At 43.9% G+C, this 12996-nt stretch overlaps 1 protein-coding gene across 1 annotated transcript in view; it reads left to right on the top strand.

The window, feature by feature from the left end:
• Nucleotides 1-11367, top strand: part of LOC124798601 (DNA replication complex GINS protein PSF3) — a 38986-nt gene extending 27619 nt beyond the window's left edge. The window contains exon 4 of the mRNA XM_047262074.1: nucleotides 10841-11367. Within this exon, the coding sequence (XP_047118030.1) occupies nucleotides 10841-11068 (228 nt within the window). The 3' untranslated portion in view covers nucleotides 11069-11367. The remainder of the gene's footprint in view (nucleotides 1-10840) is intronic.
• Nucleotides 11368-12996: the final 1629 nt, after the last annotated feature.

Here is a 12996-nt window from a genome sequence, read left to right as displayed (position 1 = left end):
GTAAAAGGTACTGAAGATGTAGCCCATTTATCATAAAAACGTATAAACTGGAAAGAGGACTTTAAACACCCCAACTAACTCACAGAATAGGACCATTTATACAAAATACACACATTATAGTTATTAAATAACTTTGCAACCAGGACTGCTTTTACTCTTGCAATCTTGTATACATTGCTCCTGTAGAGATCGCAGAGGCAAGATCATACTAATTACAACGTACACAGACACATTTAAGAAGTCATTCTTTCTGTGTTCCATATGTGAATGGAACAGGAAAAAACTTTTATAACTGCTACAATGGGATTTATTATATGCTGTACACTTCACAATGGTGTGTAGACTATACAGCAGTTACAGATGTAACTGCATTTCTTATGGTGTATTTTTCCTTTGTAAAAAAAAATTTCAAGATGGGTTTTGACAAATGAAATTGGAGAATTCCCTTATGAGTTATTGTTGTTACGATCTGTTAGCAATTCAGATACTTTGCCTTTCATTCCCCTAACAGTTTTATTAAATACACATACTGTGCTTTCCGATCTGCATTCTTCGTTTACTGAACTTCTTCCATTGTTAAAGGAATGATTTGATTTGATTTTAGCAGGCAAGCTAAAACAGCTTTGGTCTAACCCACCACTGCCCGCACTGAAACAGAGTTAGTTGTGCAGTATCGCTCCCTGTATAACTAGTAAAGTCAACCAATGCCCTTAAATAGTGCAAGGAGCCCCTTTACCAGTTCTTTGTTAAATACAATTTTTTCAGGTCTAGTTGTCCCGAAAATTCTGTCTCCCTTGCTCTCCAGTGCGGTGCATTCGAAGATTAGGTGTGATGCAGTTTCTTCACTCTCATCACAGATCCTACATTTAGAGTCTTCTTCTGTTATACCCATTGTATGTCGGTGTTTTTTGAAATTCCCATGGCCAGTCATCAGTCCTGCCATGAGTTTAATCTCTTTCCTGTTCAAGCCCAGGATTACAGAGCTTCTTTTAAAACACAGCTTTGGCGTCATTACTGTGCCATGTTTTTGTTTATAGACCTTGGTCCAGTATTCTGCGTGCTGTCTTCTGAGCCTGTTCTGTAGTTCTAGTTTGATCATAGCCTTGGTGACTGTCAGGACAGGTTCCAGTCCAGTGAATGGAGTCTTTGCCCCCATCCTGGCCAATCTGTCGGCTTGTTCATTGCCACCAATCCCCGAGTGGCCAAGGAGCCACACTGGGCTTACCATGTTGCTGCCCTAGCTCCACCAGAACCCTGTGACACTCTGCAACATGCTTAGGTCTTGTTGCAGGAGTTGCCAATAATTTCAGGGCTGCCTGGCTGTCTGAATAGATGTAGATGCTACAGTCCTTGTAGAACCTACGCACATTCTCCTCCACACACCCTGATTGCAGTAATTTCATTTTGAATACCGAGGCCCATTTTCCTAAAGAGCTGATGCCCTCCAGTCTTGGCTGAACCCCTGTACACCCCGGTCTCAGTGCCTTGGTCTGATTTCGACCGATCAGTGAACCAAACAATGTCCCCTGTATGGTGTCGAACTGTTTTTTTCCCACTGCTCCCTGGTTCCAAGTATTATATTGTAAGGCTTGTTGAAGCATCTGGGAGTTATTATATAGTCAGCTGGCATTTCCCCAACCATTTATATATTTACTTTACTCACTATTTTAGTATGTGAGTCTGGATATCCCCATGAGATCCAGTTTTTACCAGTTTTGAGTCTGTATGCACCAGCTGCTCCCTCTATCTTGACCCAAAGGTGTAATGGAGGCATGTCCAGCATGTTTTCCATCCCAGTGGTTAGTGTGTTGCTAATTCTGCCTGTTATGGCTAAGCAGGCCAGTCTCTACACCTGAGCAAGCTCCTTAGCTGCAACTTGCTGTTCTACCCTCTTCCACCACACTGTTCCCATAGGGGATCCTAGGTCTAACCACCATGGTGTATAGCCAGTACATACCTCTTATCTCTGGGGCTTAGGCCCCAGTTTTTACCACAAGCTCTTCTGGTACTCACTAGAGTATCTTTCACCTTGGTAATGTGAGGGGTCCATGTTAGTTTCTCATCTAAGGTTACCCCTATATATTTCACTATCCCCTTCACAGGTAGAGTTTCATCGAAAAGCTTTAGATTCCAACTTGAGTGTTGGATATGCTTCTTTGTGAATGGTACCACAACACACTTCTTAGGATTAACCCTTAGATCCTGTTTCCTGCATCAATCTTGCACAATGTCCTGTGCACCTTGTGCCATATTCCTGTCTGTCAGTAAATTTGCCAAGTATTACTATGACAAGGTCATCTTCCTCAATGAGTTCATTTACCACTAGATTCCACAATAAAGGGGACAAAACCCCTCCTTGTGGACAATCTCTAGTGGTGTTAATTACCATCTTTCCATTTATCATGGTGGTCTCTACCTTCCTTCCACTAAGCATGGCCATAGTCCACCTACATATAGTGGTCCCTAGGCAATGCATCTCTGCTGCCTTAACCATGGAATCGAAGATAGTGTTACTAAAAGCCCCAAGATGTTCAGGAATATGCAAAGGGCTATTTCCTGAAAGTGGAGTGCTTTCTCCATCTTCTCAACAAGTTAGTGGAGAGCTGTCTCACACGATGTACCTGGTTGATATGCATGTTGGTTTGAATGTAGAGGAGCCCTAGTTAGCCTCCTCTCTCCAACATATGCATTAACCAGTTTTTCCAATGTTTTAAGAATGAAGGAGGATACACTGATTGGTCTCATACCCTTGGCCTTGGTATGATCAATTCTCCCTGGCTTTGGAGTAAAGACAACCTTCACTGCCCTCTAGTCATTGGGAATGATTCCTGCTGCTAGATTAACCCTGAATAACCTGCATAGGACTCTTATAAGATTCTCTCCTGCTTATTGCAGGAGAGCTGGAAAGATTCTATCTGGGCCAGGTGACTTGAACAGTTGGAATCTTCCTACAGCCTATTGGATTTTACTGAAGTTGTCACAGTCCTTGGCCAATTCCCAGTCCTCTTTTCCAATGCCTGTGAACCATTGTCTCTCAGGGATCGCATCCTGGTCTGTGTTATCTGCCAGAGCATATTGAGGGAAGTGAGTTTTGAGGAGCAATTCCAGTGTCTCATGAGCTATCTTTGTATATTCCCCATCCTCCTTCCTCAACGTACCTCCTGGATTAGTTGGTACTCTAGTGAGGATTTTGTGAAGTCTGGCTTGAGCAGCCGTGCCTCCCACTTCCTCATAGAATGCCTTCCAGGATGCCTCCTTTGCATATCTAATTGCAAGGTTGTAGTTGACAAGGCCCTCACAATATTTTGCCCATTGTCCTTTACATTTGTTAAACAGTCTTTGTACCTGTCTTCTTTGTTTTTCCAAGTTGTTCCTTCATATGTCTCCAGTCTGGTTTCCTGGGATTCTTATAGGCCGTTTTCCCCAGGGTTTATACATCCAGGAGATCCGGGAAAAACCCGGTAATTTTTTCATCTGGGAGAAAACTGGGAAAAACTCGGGAATTTTTTAGAATTCTGGGAATTTTTCATTGTTTTAGTTTTCAGTTAAATTTTTGTGATTTTGTAAGAACCAATACTCTAACAAGAATATTACTGTATCCCGGTTCTGCAGAATAATACTGCAGCAACAAAACATGAACGAGAGAAAAAAATGAAAATAAAACTTAAGTCACAAAGGAAGTACACCATATACAACAATAAAACACAGCACTCATACCAAGCTGTCTGCCAACAGCAAAGTGTGTCAAAGGCTTTAGGAAGACTATATGCAATGCTTCGTAACAACAAATTGCCTCCAATGAGCATGACGTGACAGCTGTTTACATTAGATTCGTTTGAGCAGTTGCGGGTGGGCTCTTCTGAATGCACAGTTGAGTCGCTTATGACTAGTACCTTCTCCCACTTCTGGCTACAGATGTGTGGCTGGGCACTACTATCTAATACTGCCCCAGTTCGGAAATATCGGAGATAGGGGGCTGATCCACAGAGCAGTCTGAGTTGTAGTGGGGAGGTGGGTAGTCTCCACGTGACCTGTGTTTACGTTTAGTGATTTTGCTTTGCTGTTTCCTCTTCATTTATTGCTCTCACATTAAATGAAAACAAAACGGATTTCTGAGGGGAGCTATCAATTGAATTAAAATACGTTCACATAATTATGGAAGGCTAAAATATGTTCAGGTTTTATTTCCACCTTTCTGACAGTCAAGCATTAATTGCCTTGCAGAACAATGAAGTTATTTTTGTTGGTTAGCTAAAGAGATTTGGCTTTTTTTAATCTTTTGCAGTGAGGCAGTCAATTTATTTGAAACGAAGTGTTTAATTTCACACATTTGGCTAGTTTCAACTGTTCGCTGCACATTTTCTGTCTTCTAGCTCATATGGCATTATGCCATAATAAAGACTCAAACATGAGATAATACAGTACTGGTACTCCAGAAAATTTACACCCGCATCTGGACATATGAATGTGCACTTTAAGCTGAATTATGCATTTTAGTGTGGTTCCCGAAATTCCGATGCTCTTGAAGTATCCTCTGATGTCTTGTTTCTTTTACACATCCAAATATGCGGGCTTCCTGCGTCATCGTAGCTGCGCAAGCGCAGTGACTCCTGTTATCTGGCGCTCTCTGGCAACTGCTGAAATGAACCAATTTCTAACGGGTCACGGGAAAATATTGTGGATGGTGGTTTGAAAAGCTTTACTTTCAGAGTAAATTTCCTTTTACGCAAGGTGAACTATGAACTATGTGCGAGAATGTACGATGAATTTCTTACATCACAGAGCGCTTGACTCTCATTTAAATATCAACTCTTTGAGAACGACCATCTAGAAGAATTTCGAGCCCAGAAGATCAGACATTTACATCGTTATTAAAAATTTTATTGGAACATTTGTGTGATGTATCTTAATATCAACATTATATGTGGAACCTTAGCGTCTCTTGCAGTTTGTTAATCTTAGAGACCAATATTATATGTCAAAGCTTTGTTTTTCTTGTAGCAACACTATGTGTATTAATTAAAACCATTAACTTTTCTTATTTGTCTGTTCGCGATACTTAAGAGTGATCTTGCTATTGGCTGACTACGTCATGTGTCCTACGCTGTCATCAGCTGGCGAGATCACATGACATGAGCTATGACTGGCTTACAAAAGCGTGTCGCAATCTCGATTTCTATGCTTCGGAAAGTAACATGCGGTGTTTGGTGGAATTCGAATTTATGCCTTTGTAACACAAAAATAAGCAGCGTACATGTTGCTGCACATCAAAGATCTTTCCAATACGTGTCTTTCTTCTGTTTTTGTTCCCTGAGAAGTTTCCTCCTCTGGGCCCCATACAAGGCTTTAATCTTGATCTGGTCCAACTTCTCAGTTACAGTTCCCACTTCTTGCTCAGGTCTAGACCCTGATTCAGTAGTGGGAGTGCATTCCATCGGTCCTGACCCTGATGATTGGGTGTGTAAAGTCTCAGTTTTCCCCTCAGTTTGTTTTCATCAGTCGTGTTCATCTCGGTCCCACGAGATTTGTGGATCTACACAGTTCACACTACAGAAACACCGCACGGTGTAAGGTTACCTACTCAGGGAGGTTGACCGGTATCCCTGTGGCTCTGTTTGAGACACATCTTTCCATGTGCCAGCACCCCTTGGCACATCGCGTCATACACTGGGTTGGGGAAGGGAATTGGGGAAGGACTAGGAGTGGATAAGGAAGACAGGATGTTGTGGGACACTCTTAGTCTGATCCATCAGCTAAGGCCTTTCCGGCAGTAGGTCCTCAACCTTCGGCATAGCCCTCAGCTTCATGCAAATATGCAAGCCTCTCCAACCACACGGACAGTGCTTTGTCAAGGTGGTGTACCCGGAAGAGTAGTGTTTAAAGGAATCTTCCTGCCTTCATTTTAAATTGATCTATCCCTTCTATATGTTATCACTATAATTTGGCCGAGTGGTCCCAGATCCCCTTACTATACTGTCATTTACAAGCTTCACCAACCAACCCTTCCCAGTTCTATTCAGGTGTAACCCATGTCTAACGTAAACTGACCTATGGACACACTCAACTAACATCACTTAAATGTGTGCCTTGCCAGCAGCCATCAGTGCCCTCTCAGGTCTCAAATTAATGTGTGCCACAACACTGTCAATAGTTGATTGTAATGCCACAAGAGCTGTTTAAAACAAACACTAATGGTCAGAGTTTGAGTAGCAATCTTGCCTCCAAGTCACCGCCTATATCATAAGCACATTTCCTGCCACTGTTCCCAGTGCCTCCTACTACAAATCTGTTAACTCTTTTGCCACCTCATTGAATCCAACATCTATTTAAAAATGCGGATGACTTGGTGCTCTTACCTAATACGTCCTGCAGTTATGATCTTCCACTGCACCACAACTGCTACCTAATACGGAATCCTCTTCTTTATGTTTCTATCTTACTGAGGCTTACTAACAACATTGGATGTCTACTGCATCTTACGTGCTCCTAGAATTATTGCAAGCCTCTTTTCTCATAAATCTTGACAGGTGGCTAAATCTGTTTTCAACGTTCAAATCAAATCAAACTATTGGAGTACATTCTCTTCCTAATGGCCTTATTGCCAACTGTCAATTCAAACTTCTCCACAATCTCCCTCCATAGCCTCTCTAGTTATTGTCTAGCATCTATTAATTGTGGTCTGAAGGACACACATTCTCATCCCCTGCCCCATTATCTACTCCCACTAAATGTTCTGCAGCTCCAGGAGAGGGCTTCATTAGATTCCCTGTTAGCTTCCTTGTGACCCCTGTTAGCTTCCTCATTAGATTCACCCTAGTGAAACCATTTTTAATCAATTCAGAAAGTACCCCAAAACTTGTTGAACTAAGACAATTTGCCTACTGCTAACTCATGATGTCAAACTTTACATCATCTTTAAAACACACACACAGTAATTTTCTTGCTGTTGCCCCTGCACATGTAGTGATAACTTACATTGGTCTATAGGTATCAGTAAATGCTCACATAGACATGAAATTCACGTAGTTTTTCCTTAGCAGAAGACAAAAATTGTGCTAAACACACACTACTTTAGTTACAAAATCAAACAAACTGTTTTATAGGAGTCCGATTTCAGACTCCTACAGTCATCAGGAGCCGTGCAGGATGCGTTGATGAGGACCTAGCTGCACTCGAGAGCACCAAGAAAACATTGACAAAAACATATCTATTAGGCAGTAATACAGGATTGTCGTTCAAAATGTCGCACCGCGGCCGGGCTGGCAGAGCAGTGCCTTGTCAACAGTGGAATGCCAGCTTACACTCAGCTCGCAGTTTGCCAACTCAGCAAAGCGTAAGTGCTGGCTATTACATCATGGGCCACTGCCAACCTGCAAAATCCGGCAGCCTCCAGCTCTGCATATTGATCTTGAAAGTACTCTCTTTGACATTGAAGATTTGCAGCTCGAGCCAGGTCCACTTGCAGATCTCGGCTCTCGTTAAGGAGACAGGAGCCGGTAGCATTGGTGTCTGCCCCAGGAATGAGACGAGCAGCAGCAAAGCTCCCACTCTCAAAGGCAGATGACAGACAGCATCCAGGTCACACAGGTCAAGCCTCTGGCAGGCTTGTAGGGTGATAGTGGACCCCATGCGCCATTGGTATTGCATCAGAAGTTGGCAGCTAGCCACACTGAGCCTTCTCTCTCACAGGATAGCTACAACTCTCACAAGGGCTGAGGCTATGCACAGGGCAGTCAGCAATCGGCACTTAGCAATGAGAAGGGTGGGATACTTACATTGGCACTTCCCATGCACTCTGCAGCGGTGTGGATGGCTATGACATAATGTGTTCTGGTTTCCCTCACTGTCAGCTCTCCTAGTGACTTCAGACTTTTGCAACTTCATGTTTCAGAGGCTCTCTTCTGCTGGGTCAGCACCTGAATATTTATTGTTGCATTGAATGTAGCCTTGCTTACAAAACTCTGCTTTGTCACTAGTATGACAATATCTCTCAAGATCCATGATGTCATTATGCTTTGCTTGCAGACTTGGGTGCTCAGTCATTCCCCTGTGCTGCAATAGCTTCCATGTTTGCCGCAGCTCACTCGGGGTTTCCCCATAGTCAGCAGTCTATGGGTCATTGACATGGGTAGTTTGCCTTCCGAGAGCTGCCAATGTAGAACTTGGACAAACTTTAGTGTCCGCAGGGGATACTGTCCTGGGGTGTAACACCTCCCCCTTCCTTCAGAAAATTTGTCTCGAAGTTTTCACTTTGGAATACCCATACCTCATCCTACATATTTTGTATCAGTAGTTACAGATTATACAACTTTAAAAAACCTAAAATCCAGGGTGGAATGTAACAATATTATGAAAAGGCATATAAAGAGAAAGAGGTTTCCAGAAACCTGAACAATTTATTAGTCAATAATCCAACCAACATGGACATTCTGAAAGAAGTGGAGGCAGAAGAGATTACACGGGCTCTGAAGATAATGAAGAAAGAAAAAGCAGCTGGACCTGATGAGATCCTACCAGAATTCTTGAACTGGGAACTCTAGGAAGAAGGTGGCTTCCCAAACTCTGCACGGAATGTATCAGTACGGGTGCTCTCCCCAAGATCTGGAAAGAAGCAAAAGTTATTGTTCGAGCTGACTAGAATCATAAAATGCAAACAGACCTACACACTACTCAAGAACATGTCAACACACAGCAAAATCAAAGTCTCACTTCATGGCACAAACAGCAAGAGCATGGTTCTGAATAATGGTCTGCCACAGGGCTCAGCACTAGAACCCATTCTCTTCAACCTGTATATAGCTGACATGTCAGAAACTATATCATGTAAATTTGCATACGCTGATGACCTAGCCATCGTGTATCAAAGTAAAAATTTCAGCGATCTTGACAAAACAATGAATGCAGAACTGGAAGTCCTGAACACATATTACTCCAAGTGGCACGTACACCTAGCCCCCAGCAAAACAATCAACACAAAAATGGACATTAACAACAGAGAATCACATAGAAAATTACAGCTTTATATGAATGGACAGCAGATCAGACATGAGACTAAGCCTAAATACTTGGGTGTGAAACTAGATTGCACTCTTAACATACAATGCACACCTAGAAGAGAAAAACAGAAACTAAAATCCCGCAATGCTATCCTTTCGAAATTGGCTGGAATGATGTAGGGATGGGGAGTGAGCACTTCGAGGACATCAGCACTAGCTCTAGTCTACAGTGTAGCTGAATACTGCTCACCAGTGTGGATGCGAAATGCACATGTAGCTAGTGGATGTCCAGCTGAGGGAGACAATGCAAATAATCTTGGGAACACTCAGGGCCACCCCCTGTGCTTGACTTCAAGTCCTAGCCATCATAGAGTGCACTGAAATCAGGCAATCACAGCTAGCGCTAAGAACACAACAAAAAATCCTAGACAACCCGGACCTCCCTATCTACGAAGACCTAACAGCCACAAACAGGCCTAAATCCAAGACAGCTTACAGGAAAATCAGCGAAGAGATTCAAGGCTTCAACTCAAAAACAACCTGGAAGGAACTATGGACTGCAAGTGCACACAAAACTGCAATTTGGTATATGACCCCAACAAGAGGATTGAAGGACTGAACCTCTCAAGGAAACTGTGAACAACTTTGAATCGCCTAAGAATAGGTGTTGGCAGATGCAAGCAACTACTGAAGGAGTGGGCCATGTCAGAAAGCTCTGAATGTGAGTGTTATGAAATCCAAACAATGGACCATTTACTCATGTGTGAGGTGTATGGATACAATGATGATTTGAAAGACATACACAGACTCTGATTTATAGTTACAGCACAAACATGCATCCTATAACGCTACTATGCTACTGCCAGACCCGACACAGCTATGCTTACTAAATATTTGGCCTTGAGGAAAAGTGTTGGCATGCAATTGTTTGTCACAACTACTTGTTGGGACATAAATAACAGAAGGATTAAAGGTAATCAGCTATAAACCCAAGTGAATGGCTATGCCAAACTGTGGCCAATAGCAGAGTTCTCCACCCCATGATGAGACTCACTGCTGCAGACATCTTTGATATCAGTGACTGCTCCACAATCCATGCCATCTGGATCCCTCCAGTCATCTTTCCCCAAACACAAAGTTCTGTGAATTATGTTAACGAGAATTTTCATTGTAACACGTCGTTAAATCCTGCAATCCTCTCGGCCTCAATCTCCACTCCACTAGCTCCTTCCCCTGCACCACCTCCAACCCTGCACGTGAACTGTAATCTCTCTCATTCTGTTCCCACACCCTCCCCTCTGCAGTCTCCCTATTACTGTTTTATCTACCACATTATTGTGCACTGTACGAACTCCCCACGAGTAGTCAGAACAAGCTCACTGGTGCCACATTCCTATCCCATTCACCTGCTGCCTCCCCCTGTCAGGCTCCAACAATTCCTCCCCAACTCTCCCTCCACTTGCCTCAGTAGAGCTGCAGCGTTAAACACTGCTGTCACCCAGAGAATGTAACCCTGCCGGTGTGCGTGCATGCATCCATGCTGTTTGCTCAGGAGGAGGATTCATCTGAAAGTTTGATCGTTCATGGTTTAACACACGAGCAAAAACCTCTGGAACATCTATATCTGAAGTGAAAAAATGCATGGAAAAACATTACACAAATATTTGAGCATATCCTGATAAGATTCCAGTTGATAATTTCCTTAAATGTTTAGAAGTTGTTGTCTATAAAGAGAGCACATTTCTTTTGAACAGATTTGATACATTTGTTGCATCTTATGTTACCAACTACTCTTAAGTGGATTAATTTCAGATCTGTGCTTAGAAAAGTTTGTCTTTCCACAGACATTTCGAGAGCGCCTGCGCCAGGTGACAGACTGGGCACAGAATATGGAAGCGGAGCCGGGAAGAATTCTCCGCCTCGACACTCTCGAGCGAGGTCTGCTCCATTCGGGGCAGAAAGCTCATTGTCAACTGGAGGTGTGGCTGACGTCTGGGGCTGGAGGCCTTGTTGCCTCAACAATGGTTGTGCAGCACAAGAAAAGACGCCTTGCGATGGAGAACCAGATATAGAAGGCTGTTTCCGTCATCCCACTAGTATGTTATAGCATCAGCTGGGGGCAGTGCTCCCAATATCCTTAGTTGTGTATTACTTCTTGTACTATGTTGTCCATGTAAATAAAACCAATATTTAATTAGTAATTGATTAAGGTAAGAAAAAAAAACTAGAGATGGATGTGCAACTTTTTAGCTATTTTTAGACAAAATAACTTCTGTAGTGTTAGTTAATGTAAGTATTTGAGCAGTTTTTACTTCAGTAAACTGTGATATGTAATCTAAATTGACTGTCATAAATTTAATAGTTTAGGTCATCAACTGTGCATGATTTTGGATGGTTCAATTGTACGGCCAAACTTCATTTTAGGCTTAATTTATGTACTTTCATCACTGCACCTGCCTGAAAAGAAGACATCTGTTGAAAGCTAAGGTACATATCCGTGCCTCATCAGAACTTTTTTCTGCAGATTATTTAAATTCTGTTATTTCCAAATGGAGAATTAGGATACCTTATTTTAGCATTAGTGCTCACTTTCTTCACTTTTATATTGTTGCCATGAATGGGCTTGTTGTAAACATGTACTGTTAGCATTTAAAAGCAACTGAACTAATATATATATATATATATATATATATATATATATACACACACACACACTCCTGGAAACTGAAATAAGAACACCGTGAATTCATTGTCCCAGGAAGGGGAAACTTTACTGACACATTCCTGGGGTCAGATACATCACATGATCACACTGACAGAACCACAGGCACATAGACACAGGCAACAGAGCATGCACAATGTCGGCACTAGTACAGTGTATATCCACCTTTCGCAGCAATGCAGGCTGCTATTCTCCCATGGAGACGATCGTAGACATGCTGGATGTAGTCCTGTGGAACGGCTTGCCATGCCATTTCCACCTGGCGCCTCAGTTGGACCAGCGTTCGTGCTGGACGTGCAGACCGCGTGAGACGACGCTTCATCCAGTCCCAAACATGCTCAATGGGGGACAGATCCGGAGATCTTGCTGGCCAGGGTAGTTGACTTACACCTTCTAGAGCACGTTGGGTGGCACGGGATACATGCGGACGTGCATTGTCCTGTTGGAACAGCAAGTTCCCTTGCCGGTCTAGGAATGGTAGAACGATGGGTTCGATGACGGTTTGGATGTACCGTGCACTATTCAGTGTCCCCTCGACGATCACCAGTGGTGTACGGCCAGTGTAGGAGATCGCTCCCCACACCATGATGCCGGGTGTTGGCCCTGTGTGCCTCGGTCGTATGCAGTCCTGATTGTGGCGCTCACCTGCACGGCGCCAAACACGCATACGACCATCATTGGCACCAAGGCAGAAGCGGCTCTCATCGCTGAAGACGACACGTCTCCCATTCACGCCTGTCGCGACACCATTGGAGGCGGGCTGCACGATGTTGGGGCGTGAGCGGAAGACGGCCTAACGGTGTGCGGGACCGTAGCCCAGCTTCATGGAGACGGTTGCGAATGGTCCTCGCCGATACCCCAGGAGCAACAGTGTCCCTAATTTGCTGGGAAGTGGCGGTGCGGTCCCCTACGGCACTGCGTAGGATCCTACGGTCTTGGCGTGCATCCGTCCGTCGCTGCGGTCCGGTCCCAGGTCGACGGGCACGTGCACCTTCCGCCGACCACTGGCGACAACATCGATGTACTGTGGAGACCTCACATCCCACGTGTTGAGCAATTCGGCGGTACGTCCACCCGGCCTCCCGCATGCCCACTATACGCCCTCACTCAAAGTCCGTCAACTGCACATACGGTTCACGTCCACGCTGTCGCGGTATGCTACCAGTGTTAAAGACTGCGATGGAGCTCCGTATGCCACGGCAAACTGGCTGACACTGACGGCGGCGGTGCACAAATGCTGCGCAGCTAGCGCCATTCGACGGCCAACACCGCGGTTCC

The sequence above is a fragment of the Schistocerca piceifrons genome, chromosome 5 (genome assembly GCF_021461385.2).
Source record: "Schistocerca piceifrons isolate TAMUIC-IGC-003096 chromosome 5, iqSchPice1.1, whole genome shotgun sequence".
Lineage (NCBI taxonomy): Eukaryota > Metazoa > Arthropoda > Insecta > Orthoptera > Acrididae > Schistocerca > Schistocerca piceifrons.
This window is presented reverse-complemented; position numbering and strand designations above follow the sequence as displayed.